Raw genomic sequence first — 14,340 nt, 5'->3', positions numbered from 1 at the left:
TCAAAGTCCAGTCTCTATCATAATTAACAAATAAGAATCTCCAATCTCACATGCAAGATTGTTATGTTCCTTCTTTATCTTATGCTGTTGAAATCAAAGTGTTAAAGATTCCATAATCCACAGCTGACCGGTGCACGAAGGTATTTTAGTATTACGTTAAAAGAAATACATTCACTAGTTTGACTTTTTTCTGCAGGAGTGCATGCAGCAAGCTCCAATTCTGATGGTAACATCACTGACCAGCATTTAGTGTTAAGAGTAAAGTCCGACGTTTACTTCTTCCCAATTAAGTATGTTTTTTACAAAAAAAATCTAAAGAAAGACAGAAGTGGTATCAGTGAACACATATACCATAAGATATTTTAAGTTTTAGGCAGAAAAAGTAAAAAGCTTTTCTTCTGTAGCTATATGCATAAGCTATGGCATCTCCAGCTAGTAATCCCAAGCAAATTATCTGGATTTCAATAGAGTAGTATTTATTCCTAGATATTTCTAACTTACTATAGTAGTACTGATGATGACGTGAAAACCCAGCATTTACATTTATCTTTTTTCTTCTTTTTTTGACATTTTCCTTATTTTTTTATTACATTTTTTTGCTCCTACTAAACTATGGATTAATTAAAGGCTCATACAATAAATAGCACTCAAAGCTCAGATGAACTTTGCTTAGTCAGAGTCGGCCCACGATCGTTGCTTCCCTTTATGATACGTTTGAAACGTACAGATTCAAAACACTACTAACAGAGTACTCCTACTAATAACCATAAATGGGTGTTTAAAGTTTCAATTTTTTATTTTTTTTTTAGCTATGATTACAAATCATTATTACATCTCTTTAAAAGAGCCTTATCAATGACAAACAACACACATTTAATCACGACTTCTCTGTCAACTGATTGGGTCATTCTTTTAAGCCCAGGTGAGTTCCTTTGAACTCTTTGTTTCTGTTTTATTTCCAGCACATTCTATTGTTACTTTTTATACATGGCTGTGATTTTTTTGTAGATTGGAAATAGGAAAGTAATGGGTTTAAATGTTGATGCAATATTCCCCTATTTTATTTTTGGTGATTTTATGATACTATTGTTTTTTGTGGATTATTATAATTTCTATTTTTGTTATTCTCTTCTTTTTTCTATTTTGATCTCTAATGGGTATGAATTTTCTTGAATCGAAAACAGGTTTTTCCAAGTACTAAAGTTTTTTATAACAATTGTTTTCTATTTCTTTTAAAAAATTAGTACTTCTCATTCCTCCATTTTGTATTTTCATATGTAGTGTAAGCATGTATTTGATGCTTAGCTATTATTAACTGTTAACATTGAAAAAACATATCAACAATACTAGTGAAGATGTTATTTTACAATTAACTTTATAAATAAATTAACATCTTTTTAATGTAAAGAAATTAATAAATGATAGATTTCTCTCCTTTTTCGACGATATCGTGTGTTGAATCCATAAGAAAATATTTTTTTTAAAATGAGCATTTTTTAAAATTTTATGAAATTTTAGTATAGTTTTGATGATTTTGAGGATGGAAAAGAGTGATTTTAAAGTGAGTTGTTGGTTATAAAGAATGTGATGTGCCGCGAAAGAAGAAGAAGAAGAAGAAAAGGTAAATACTCTTTCTTAAAAGAATGGGCGAGGAAGCAAAAAAGAATGAAGAAGAGAAAAGAAAAGGAGAGAGAAAGGTGAAAGGAAGGAAAAAAATTAGGCAAAAATTAATCAGAAGATTTCGTTAGTGTGCTTTTCTCCCCTTTCCTTATTATTTTATAGTAGTAGGTTGTTGATGTATTTTCCTTTTTCAAGATTTTTAAAAAGCGAAAGAATTAAAATGTAACGCTTGAAACCTAGAGAAAGGAAGTTCGATAGATACTTAATATAATTAGATGAACAAAGGAAAATTATGTTTAAAATTTATACTCATATCAAAAAAATTGAGATTAAACCCGTAAAACAAAATGAACAAAGGAAAACCATGTTTAAACGATGTTCCACCATTATAAAGTATAATATTATAAAAAATCCCAGTATTTCTATAAGACTAAAATGCGTAATTGTTTAAAAAAAAAAAGAGTAAAATTAAGTGACAATAATAAAATGCTTTAGAACATAGAATCTAATCCATTTGCATTTGAGGACTAAAGGAGATTTAAAATTTGTACTATTTGGATATTAAAACAATATGTCATAATTATAGTTATAGGTGAAATAAGAGGATTTATCTCCATTTTCAGCTGGATCACCAAACTTGAAGCTTTGAGCTCTCCTAAAATTTTCTTTATTAAGTGGTGCTAATTAAAAAATTTGTTTCCTAGTTATTCTTTGTCAAACTAAATAACTGAAAAATAATGGGTACATAATATAATTAGTTGGATGAACTTTACACCCCCATAACAATCAATAGTCGTATCGAGTTGTGTAGATTAAACTTGCACAACTGTGAATATTAGAATTCCTCGACATGCAAGAGAAAAGGTTAATCGAACAAATTTTACAAGTTTTTTTTAAAGTTTAATTCTGGTGTCTAGTATCTAATTGAAAATTATCTTAAGTCTCTTCAAACTTCATTTTATGGTGTTTAAATTCCAAGAGTTGAAGAATAGGATTCCATAAGCCAATGCCATTGGATATTGACACATGCTTTATCAAACATCAGAATAAGACACTCAATCATATAGATGCCTGATTCAAAATGACAAGCTTGTTAAATAAGGATTAAAGAACCTATTTCCTGATCAACTAAAAACAAGGGAGAATTAGAATTCTTTCTTTATTGATATCTAGCTCTTACAAAACTCTCACTAAAAGAAAATCTTTTGTGCAGAATTTTCACTATTAAAAGCACCATTGTGCGCGCAAGACCGTCCATAAAAAAAATACCCTAATCTTTTGTGCAGCACTTTCACTATTAAAAGTACCCTCTGTCATTTTGGAAAAACTTCGTCATTATTGCAAAATTTCACCTATAAAAGTACCCATGTCTTAATGTGGAATTGATTTATTATATCCCCAAAACTCGTATAGTAGATTTATAACTTTTATTTGGTACTGATGTCAAGTCTTTCACAATGCTTAATCACATTTATTTTTCTACTTGGACAGGCGCAGGGCAGGCTTCTAAGGTTAAATTCTTCCAATAAGAACCAATTATTGAATATCTCAGATGGAGTTGATCCACTTATTAGCAATCAAGAATATGCACATTCTTCTGGAAAAATATGTGAGCAGGTTTATGGTGTTTTTCCATGTGCAAACAGCATTAGTGGTTACATTTTCTTGATAGGAGTGTACCAGTACTTGCTGATTACAGGGGAAAGACTTGTCTCAAGAGGAAGCAAGGCTCTCTTCAATATTCTTGGCCCTGGCACTTTTGGCGCCACTATTTTTCCAATCTTGAAGACTTTGCCCAGGATTGTCATGGTCATTGGTTAGTCATAATAACTTAACTGCTTAAGATATTAATAAACCTGGAATATAACTTGTTAAGATCAAGGGCTTACTATCATGCCAAAAGCTATAAGTAATAGCAATGGCGTAACTTTATTTGTTAACCAAGTCCATCAAGAAAGAGTCATAGACAGGATGTTGGGGTTATCTTATATAACTTTTGACTTAGTGGTCTAGTATCAAGCTTAGCATAGAGTTTAGCTTTCTTTCTCATGAACAAACTTTGACTTCGTACTTCTCTCGCCTCCTATTTGCATGAAAATACAATAGATGAATAGTCATTCATTATAAAATTATTTATTTGAATATCTTATTTCCTATCAGAATAAGTATAGATCAAATCAGCTATTTATTAAGACACAGAGGTATTCCACATAGAGTTCGTTAGTTCCCTCCCCTTCAAAGAGAGGAAAAGCTGTTAAAGTCGTTGACCATTAATTCAGTTTAAGGACAAATGGCCAGTGAATACAACAAAATTGAGTTGTTAATTTGCAAGATAAAGAATATTCTACAGTCAGGGCATCTTTAGTTCCCCTTATGCGAATCTTAACCAGTACAAGTCTAACTAAGAGTCATCTGTTATGCCAATGCTATGAGGCCAGCTTCCTCTGAGTAAGCCAATGCTATAAAAGAGGGTTAAAAAAAGCAACCCCTTCACATACGAAACCGAAAATCATTTGGAGAATCGTTTTTACATGGTAGACACGGTGAAGGTAAGATGTAAATAGAATGTAACATGAACAAAATGGACTGATTTTAATATTACTTTCTTTGTAGCATCTGGAGTTTCTGCTAGAAAAGAGAAAGCTCAGAATCAAATCTCTTCTGGAATTAGCACTACTGTTGGAGCCACAGTCTTCAATCTTACTTTAATGTGGGGAATATGTTTGATAAATGGCACTAAAGATATGACAAAAGAACCAGGTCTCCAACCTGCGGAATCTTCACCTTTCAAAAGATTGAAGGGCTTAAGTGGTATTTCATCCTTTCACATTCTTGAATTTAAGTTGCTGATATTTGTATTCATATAGTACTGTATATTTTATTGAATACTATGCTGAAATATCTGTATACATGACAGATACAGGCGTTACAATTGACAAGGAAACCAGTTACACTGCTGGAATCATGCTCATTTCCTTGATCCCATTTGTACTAGTTCAGCCAGTCACTGCTTTCAACTCATTCTTTGGAAGGCGTATTCTGATTTTCATCACACTTATAGTATCACTCATGCTTTTGCTCTCATACTTCCTTTATCAGGTAACTAAAATTTCCAATTTACAACACAAAGAATGTTTTGTACGCAGGTTTAGATTTGGTGTTAGTTACTATGTATATCTAGTTTTATTTCTTTTACCACACACTATATATATGGTTTGAGTTGGAGGGAAGGTCACACCTATTGCATAATGTTGGATCCACCTATGTCGTATTGAACAAATTTTGTACTCATGATTGTTCCTAGTTGAATGCCTTGGATTTGTGTACCGTTTCTTAGTTTCTGAATTTATTCATCAGATTTTGAACCCTTGGATGCAAAAGAGAAGTTTAGAATACTCCAAATATGAGAATTTGCTAGCAGGATTTCTGCATCATGTACAGAGGCATGCAAGAGGGAAGCTCATTAATGAAGAAGGGCAACCTGATATTGATGCCATTAAAAGGTAATGATACATCTTAGTCTTAGAATGAAAGATAGTCTCTTAGGAATGAAGCGAATAAGACTAATTAGTAACCTTTTTGGTTTTCAGATTTTTCCATGAGACTGATAGAGATGCTAACAAATGCCTAACACTTGCTGAATTGGAGAAACTTATACTTGAAATGGAATCAGGGAAGGTTCAGGTGGACAAAGATTTTGCTATTTCTAAGATATTGAATTCTTTTGACCAAAACAACGACAAAATAATCGAGGAGGAAGAGTTTGTTGAAGGATGCAAAAGATGGATCGAAGAAGCAAAGCAGATAGCTCAAAGTGATGAGTCAAATTTTAAAATACGCAAGGCAAGTGAACTCTTACTTAAAGTTAGTTCCAATTCATATTGAGTAATTCAAATACTTGTTGACTTCAACAGGTTGTTGAAAAATATACTAAGAAGCAAAAGGATGAAATTGTTGAAATTGAGCATATAATGGCAAGAATTTTGAAGCATGTTCAAACTCAAGCATTAGAAGCTGAACACCTTGTCAAAGACGATGGAAGCCCCAATGTTGAACGTATTAAAGAGTAAGTACGTTACTCCTATTAATTTAACAGTATATCATGTTAAATTATACTGATAGTGTAAGAATTCTTTATAGTATCAACATATATAAGTCAATCCAAGCATAAAAGGTTTTAAACCTTTCTATTTCTGATCGTCTTTGGTTACATCATGGCAGGATTTTCCATCAGTATGACTTTGACAGGAACAACGTCATGACAAAACCTGAATTAGAAGAACTAATAGGTTCAGTAAAATTTGGAGAAGTTGAAATCAATCGCGATGACTCCGTTAAGAAAGTGTTGAGGGACTTTGATAGAGATGGTAATGACAGGATCGACGAACATGAATTTGTCCATGGGATGACAAAATGGCTCAATGAGGCCATTAGCGCCACCAAATGCCCGGACAAGAAAAGGGCCATTGATGAATATGACACGGTAAATTAGCTAGCATTGCTCTCTCTAAAAATTTAAAGGCAAATGCTTATCACATTTGACATAACTCAGCACTGTATGTGTGGCTTTGTTTTGTAGATTAAGTGGAGTGAAGTTGACAAAATAGTTTATGAGGTGGAAAAAGATGGAGAAATCAACTATAAGTTGTTGACACGGGCGTTTAACAAATCTATGCTTCAAGTTTTGTTGGGGATTGCAATACTGACATTGTGTGCAAAACCTCTAGTGATTAGTATTAAAGATTTATCAGATGATATGGGAATGCCTTCTTTCCTTATCCCTTTTGTAATGGTACCTCTTGCTCTAAATGCAAGAATGGCAATTGCAGCAATATTTCCAGCAAGTCAGAAGAGTTTAAAAACTGCTTCTTTGACATTCTCAGAGGTTTAACTCTCTCTCTCTCTCTCTCTCTCTCTCTCTCTCTCTCTCTCTCTCTCTCTCTCTCTCTCTCTCTCAAGTACACACACACAAAATGATCAGTTCAAACATTTACTTCCTCTGTCCCAATTTTTGTGACATGCTTTCCTTTTTAGTTAGTGTAAAGAAGAATATCTTTTTATATTTAGTATCAATTTTAACTTCAAACTTCTTATTTTATCCTTATTGAAATGATTTATAACCGCTGAAAATTTTATAACTTATTTTAGATCCTATTTCAAAAATCTTTCTTTTTCTTTTAAATTTTATGCCAATCAAACACCTTTACATAAATCGAGACGGAGGGAGTACCTGTTAAAAGAATAAACGTGGTGACCTTTCTAGGAATTTTACAAACCTCCAAAAATAAAAATTGAAGTTTGATTTTTCTATTGTTACTCACAGATATATGGAGGAGTGATCATGAACAACATTATGGGCATGGCAACACTTTTGGCAGTGGTGTGTATGAGGGACCTAAGGTGGGATTATTCAGCTGAAGTGCTAATAATTTTGGTGGTTTGCTCTATAATTGGCCTTCTTGCATTTTTCCGCACCACATATCCACTTTGGACTTGTCTCTTAGCATTTTCTCTATACCCTTTTTCTGTGGTGCTCTTTTACCTTCTTGAATGTGTATTTGATTGGGCCTAATGATAATCATAATATCACCACACACAACCCTAACCCAAACCCATTCTCTCTGCTCAAAAAGAAAAAGGAAAATAAATCTTTTTTCTTTTCATGAAAACTTGTAAAAGCTTTTGAATTAAAAAGAAGAAATAATCATATATCACTTCCATGATTTTTTCTCTCATTTGGTGCATTTGATTAGATTTATGAGTTGTCATGATTGAAGCTAGATAAGACTTGGGGCTAGAGGGTTAGAGAGAGAATAAGAGGTGTTTGGCTACAACAGTCCAAAAGATACTCAATATGGTGTTGTATTTTTTGTTTTGGGTTAAACCGGTAATAATTTTCCTTAAAAGACCTCACACCACTTCCTTACATCTTATATGTAACTTTTTTTTTCAATTAGCAATGCAAAACTTTATTTGCACACCATAGGAGGCATCAAAAGTAACCCCGCCTATGACAATAATATCCAAATGAGTAAGTACGAGGGCTTTTTTACAAGACACCATATGTATTAGCACCACAAGTGTCACGACCCGACTTGGGGCCGCGACGAGCACCTGGTGCTAGCCCACCCGGGCACCCTCTTAACTTACTCTTATACTTACATCTAGGTGAGTCATATAATTAGACATACATTTCCTTTCATTCATCAACTAGTCCCATTGGACAACAACGCTTTTATATCATCATAGGCGTTTATGCCGCATCAATGTACATGGGCCCACATGGCCGACAAAACGATATACAAAATATAGGCCAACAGGGCCAGACGTATCTAATCATATACACGTGACTACGAGCCTCTAAGAATAGTATGACATATCACATGAGCGGTACAGGACCCCGCTATGCCCATAATTATATACACAAAAGAATGAGTACCCAAAAGCTAAGGCTCCGAAGGAAATGGAGCTCTGCTATGTAATCTCTAAATAAGCAATTATGGATAAAGTCTGTCTCCCTATGCACCTGCGGGTATGACGCAACATCCACAAACAAAAGGACGTCAGTACGAAGAATGTACTGAGTATGTAAAGCATGATCAACATCGATATAGGAGCATAATAACAACATATGAAGTAGCATAGGAGGGGAGACAATAATATCATCATCATTTCACTTACTTGCATTTCATAGGAACTTTCCATTTTCATACGTACTCGTATACATACATCATCATCCGTATTCCATAATAGTACTCGTACCATATTTGTGCTCGTATTCGTATTCATATACATAGTCTTATCACATTCATATTCATATTATATACATAGTCATATCGTATACATAACATTTACATAACATACCCGACCTCATAGGATCGGTGTTTCATACATACTTGGCCAACCAAGGCTCAAGGTTACTTATACCTGGCCCTACCAAGGCTTCAGGGTTATCCGTACCATCTGCAGTGTGCGCGCGTTTCGTAATCGTATACATACTCTATACATATATATATACATAAACATATACTCTACCCGGCACCATAGGATCAGGGTTTCATTATAGCCCTTCATAGGCACACATACATATAATAGCCCGTAGGCACCTTTAGCATCATTATTATTTTCATCATTACTATCATCATTCTTACCGCTACGTCTATATCATAGGCTTACTCGTCATGCGAGGAACGTGGTACAATCGTAGTACATATCAAGAATCGTGAGCTTACGAGCTCGGAATATCAATCATTGAAGATATCATACTCATATAGAGGAGTTAGGAATTTGGCCAAAGAACCATGCCTTATGAAAGAAGGGTTAGCCTTACATACCTTTTCGTCGAATTACTCTACACTTGTGCGTGCTCCTCCGATGCTCACGTGTCTACCTTCATTAAGGTTATACTATCATTAGGATCGATACTAGCACACATGGCTAAAGCTAGAGAAAATCGGACAACATTTCTTTTATTTATACGACATTCGTCCATATCGTAATTCAACTCTCATATGTCAACAATGCATCCTCAATATCATAACAATAGCCATTAATCATCCACATTATCTAGATTTCTCAATTTGCTTCTAATTCACCCATATTCATGGTCATAACACCCAACTTCGTCCATTCGTCTAAAGTGTCTAGTTCATGATCTTAACACCATTTATAACACATTCATATCACAACACAACAACATTCATGATTCAATTCAAACTATTCCTCAAATGTCACTATTCATCATTCATGACCTACTTTACCATATTTTCTACAATCCATGCATTTCAACTCTCCAATATCTTAAACATCATACAAATATCATGAATCTTACCTTAGATGTTGTAGGAACAAACTTTAGTTGATAATACTCCACTTTGAGCAAAACCCTAGTTTATCTCCATTTGGATTTCTTGACCTTGGATGATCTTTGATAGTTTTCTTACTCTTGATTCACTTGTTTTTATGTTGTTGATCCTCAAATATCCTTGAAAACTTATATAATAAATGTATAGAGAAGGGGTGTAATGTAGAAATGAAATAAAATGAATCTTGGTCCCCTTATTTAATGATTTGCAAATCTGTGTTGAAGTGAACAGTGGTCGTCCACCATGGTTTACGGCCCGTATTGCAGTTTACGGACCGTCCCTCGTGATCGTCTTTAACCATTTCAGAACCAAAAACTTTAGAATGCAACCATGGTGATTTACGACCATGGTTTACGGGCCGTAAATCACTTTACGGTCTGTATTCCAGGTCGTATTATACCATTTCCTCGACTGGCATAAAGTTAAAGTTCTTGCATGCCATTTACGACTTCCAGTTTACGGACCGTATACCATTTTACGGTCCGTATTTACACTTTACGACCACTGGGAAGTTTTGCAAACCTGCAACTTTTCACACTTCTATACTTTTCATTCTAATCCTCCATGTCCATGCACATGCATTACTCATCTCATTTTAGCCAACTTCCTCGTCTTACATCGGATACCTTTGAAATCTCGCCTAAGGTCACCAAACGTCGTTTCTTACTCATGGAACAACATGCACTCGCACTCATCACTAGTTCATTCGCTTGCGTACCAACGGCAAATTTTCCGAGGTGTAACAACAAGATGAGGGTTTTGTTGGAAAATATTATACCCAAAACACAGAAATTATATGAAGAAGAACACAAAGGTGAAGTTTGACAATATGAATAATAACACGGGATTGGAGGTTTGAAACACGTGCGAAACGCTTTCCTAAAAATGATATTTACTCCCTCTCCTCTGTGAGATTGCTATGGGATTGTACGCAAATAGTTTTAGTAGATATGACAAGCCTTCTGAAAATTTGCACTGAGCAAACAGTGAAAAAATCCGTCTTAGGAAAGCAAGAACTTTTCTAGTTTACAAGTGCAGGATTTTTGTAGAAGAAAAATGAAGAAAGAAAAAGTTACATTTGATTAAAAATAGTTGACTTTAAATAGAATTGATGGTAACCAAAGAATGAAAGGACACACCTTTTCTTTCAAAATGCTTTGGTATAAATTTATATTTAAATAAAATCCCAACAATCCCCCACTTATTTAAATATAAATCAAGACTTAAAAGTCAAATAATATTTATGCGTAGAGTAATGTATCTTTTGATTTGAACATTACCTTAGTATAACATCACAAGATGAAATCGAAATCCCATGTAGCATATAGCTTTGAATATGTTATTCCTTGTGATAAAATAGGTGACACTATGCACATAAATATTTCATTCTTGCTTTCCACTCAACATACTTAGCACTTTTATGGCCATGTACTATCCAAAATTCATGAACATTTATGAGAGTAACTCCATCTCTCAATTGAAGCGGCACCATTTCTATGTTCATATAGGAGAAGTTCTTTCATTGTCTTTGTCACATTTGAGACACTTGTTCCTTGAACTGAATCTCATTAAGAGTATAAGAACTCAACCTTCTAATTTGTGACAACAAGTACTAGTATATCTCTTACTTAAATATTAAAACATCCATGTATCAATAACTTGTTGTTATCCTTTGAAACCATAACTATTCATTTCATAGTGCTAGGTCGGGTTGCCATTATTGGTGGACCTAATTAACTCGAGGTTGGTTTTCACCAACTTCCTTATAAAAGTTTTAGCAATTTGATTACCGAAATTAACTTCTTCTTTTTTTAACTCCACAAATATGAGAGAAATAATTCCTTCTTGAATTAGCTTGCTCCCTTCTTGAATTAGTTTGCTCACATAATCATTGGTAAGCTCAAGTGCATTCGTGTTTTAATGATTGTCAAACTGATTCAGAACCAAATAGAGACGTGGTCTGTGATCTGCTCTCTGTGCATCTTGCACGGTAAGCAGAGACAATTGTAAAGTTGAGCTACTCACTTCACACAAGTATAGCAGTTGAGCCGGCCTATGCTTTAAGTCAAATATTGAATGAGTGGTCTCTATCCATCCTGCATGTTTTCCACTATATATACAACATGTTGCATATTATGCATCACTTGGAAAACCTAAAAAACACCCAAAAGGTGCAGCCGTCGCAAGACTCTCCAATTGTTCAACAAAGCCAAACACAAACTGAAGGACCTGATTCCAACACTGAAGATGCTTTAGTCTCCTATTTTATTTTAAGCTTTGTTGCATCTGCTTTTACTTGTAAACCTACTCTTCTCTTATAAGAAGCTGTTGTAGGTATTTCAAATTCTTAGTAGTTGTTAGGCAGTTTACCTTTCAATCTATTAAGTGGTACCCTTAGCTAGTTTAGTCTAAGGCGTATTAGTTGGGTTTGGCTAGAGATAGTCAACCTTAAGCTCCTTGGCTAGAGTTAGTCAAGTGGAAGTGTTTGCAATCGGTGTATTGCAAAGGTTGAGGGACTATGGGAGTTAGTTCCTAGGTTGCTACTATCGTAAGGGTTGAGGGATTATGGGAGTTAGTTCCTAGCTTACGATAGGTTTTAATCTAAAGTTGCTCGTGTAGTGGAGTTGAAATCCTACTGGGTAGGTCGTGGTTTTTTAGTCCTTGAGCAAAGAGTTTTCCATAGTAAAAGCAATGTCTTCTTTACTTATTGCATTGCATAAGAGAACTTGTACTCAACCAGGTCCCTCCATACATTATTTGGTGGACGCATAGCCTACATCATTCATGTTGAAGATTTATCTAATTGATTTCACATAATATATTTATATGCTCGATTTAAAGTGGCTTGACTGTCATAAAGTTGAGCTCACACTTTGCAAAATCAATGGATTTAAAAAAAAAAGTCCCTCAACCACTCAACTCCTTTCTTTGCTCTACTACTGCAAGTCTATTTCTTGATTTTAAAAGTTTTCACCTCCTCCCAAGGTAAACGCCCATCATGTGATAAATTTATTCTCACATACTCGATATTCAATTTACACTGATATATCCTTATAAAATAGTATGAAACTTAGAGTTTCTCAAATCTTTAATTTTTTAAACAAACCAAGAACTAGACTACTAGCCCTTCCAACACGCTTGCTTACACAAGTTAAGCTACGATTCTTCTATCATTGTTAGTTAACTTGATCTAGGATCAAATAGCATATTGACCTCTTTTATATTTAAGTGACCAAATTTATTTAGCACTTTAATTTCTCAATGTAATGAGATTAACTCAATCCATTACCCCCACTATTTTGTTTAATCTTGATACCCAACATAGTATCAATTTGTCTAAGATTCTTTATTTAGAATATGAAAATAGAAAACCTTGTCGTTTCTATTCTGCCATATAAACCTCTTTATTTTTATTATATCGTAGAAATCTCTCTATTTCTATTATGTCTTCGTATCATTGCTTGCTAAACATATCCACAAATTAACTAGCATAAAATAATACTTTTCATAAAAAGTCACAACTTGAAAAAACACAATTTTTAAATAACAACTTTTCATGAAAAAGCACAACATTTTCCCTTTGAAAGTACAAAAATAGTTGTCTAATGTAGATTTTTAATCATAAGCAAACACCCCCACATTTTGACTATTTCATGCACATATGAAACTTAAAGCTGACAAGAGACATTAAATTCATGAAAGGCCATTAACCGTTAAACAATACTCCCTCCATTCCATAATAAGTGGTGTTTTAGGCTTTTCATTTTATTTCAAAATAAGTGGTGTTTTAGGATTTCAAGAAGAAATTGATCTTATTCTTCCAAACTTACACTTATTTATAATCAAGAATCATTAAGTAGCTTTTCTTTTTCTAGGCATTAATTAGGGGTAAGTTAGTAAAAACACTCATAATTTTCTAGGAGTGAGCAATTTCTTAAGGGTGTGCATAAGCTAAAAGCACCACTTATTATGGAACAGAGGGAGTATTAAAATGTAAATACCATATATTCTCATGATCTCATAAAGATATAAATCAAATTTCAAGTACTGATATGATAATTATATTGTCAAGATAAACTGTCTTTACAGTGGATTGGCAGATTGCAGAGGATATTTGGGTACTCTTACATCGTGGTACTTCGAACTAACGTGTTGCACTCTTATATTGTGATACTTCAAACTAATGTGCTATAACTGCTTCATCGTACTTCTTGCTGACACAATTTTGCCTAGGTACAACTTTTGAGATACTTAGCTGGAAAAGCTGATTCTCATGTTAATTTCTTGTTGAAACAGGTTGAGGTGAAGGTGAAAGAGCACCGACGGCAAAATGAAGGTCTCCTGAAGGACTGTGTATACGGGGGCCAAATTAAAGCTTTGTGATTTCAAAACTCTGCTTTGAACTACTATGCATGGAATGTGAATAATAATCAGTAGATCTTGATGCTCCATGATGAACTAGATATAATTTCTGTAAATGTTTCCCAAAGTACAACAGGCTAAGTAGGCAAATGGGATCTTGTGAAAATTCTTGATATCAGGATGAGATAACACAAATATCCTTGCGGATAGGTCATGATGTGAATGCATCAGATCTCATCTCAGCACTTTCAATCTTTTTTTTTTAATAAGTTCATCCATCATATATTTATTCATAAAACATACACAGAGGAGGACTTAATGCCAATACTTCCTGTAAATTATGTGCTTTACATGATAGAAGCATGGAGGGGGTTTCCCTCCTCTAATCCGGTCATCTGACCAACAAAGGATTCTTCAAGTAGAATCCTTAGAAGCTCAAAAACCTTAGCCAATTCCTTTCTTATTAGTCCTGATCCTGAAGTTAACCAGTCCA

At 34.1% G+C, this 14,340-nt stretch overlaps 1 protein-coding gene across 7 annotated transcripts; it reads left to right on the top strand.

The window, feature by feature from the left end:
* The first annotated feature begins 164 nt into the window (after positions 1-164).
* Positions 165-13,998, top strand: LOC132623654 (sodium/calcium exchanger NCL1-like). Of its 7 annotated transcripts, none has more exons than XM_060338438.1 (11): positions 166-226; positions 3,112-3,229; positions 3,304-3,436; positions 4,234-4,431; positions 4,538-4,719; positions 4,978-5,123; positions 5,211-5,463; positions 5,535-5,686; positions 5,842-6,103; positions 6,200-6,505; positions 6,944-7,343. In XM_060338438.1, the coding sequence occupies exons 2-11, from the start codon at positions 3,173-3,175 to the stop codon at positions 7,190-7,192; spliced, it is 1,938 nt and encodes a 645-aa protein (XP_060194421.1). In that variant the 5' UTR covers positions 166-226; positions 3,112-3,172; the 3' UTR covers positions 7,193-7,343. The 7 variants fall into 7 exon arrangements, with proteins under 7 accessions (XP_060194416.1, XP_060194421.1, XP_060194419.1 ...); XM_060338436.1 differs by lacking the exon at positions 166-226 and adding an exon at positions 511-922; XM_060338439.1 differs by lacking the exon at positions 166-226 and adding an exon at positions 2,738-2,923.
* The last annotated feature ends 342 nt before the right edge of the window (positions 13,999-14,340 follow it).

The sequence above is a fragment of the Lycium barbarum genome, chromosome 12 (genome assembly GCF_019175385.1).
Source record: "Lycium barbarum isolate Lr01 chromosome 12, ASM1917538v2, whole genome shotgun sequence".
Taxonomy (NCBI): domain Eukaryota; kingdom Viridiplantae; phylum Streptophyta; class Magnoliopsida; order Solanales; family Solanaceae; genus Lycium; species Lycium barbarum.
Note: the sequence above shows the minus strand (reverse complement) of the source record. Positions and strands in the feature narration are given on the sequence as shown.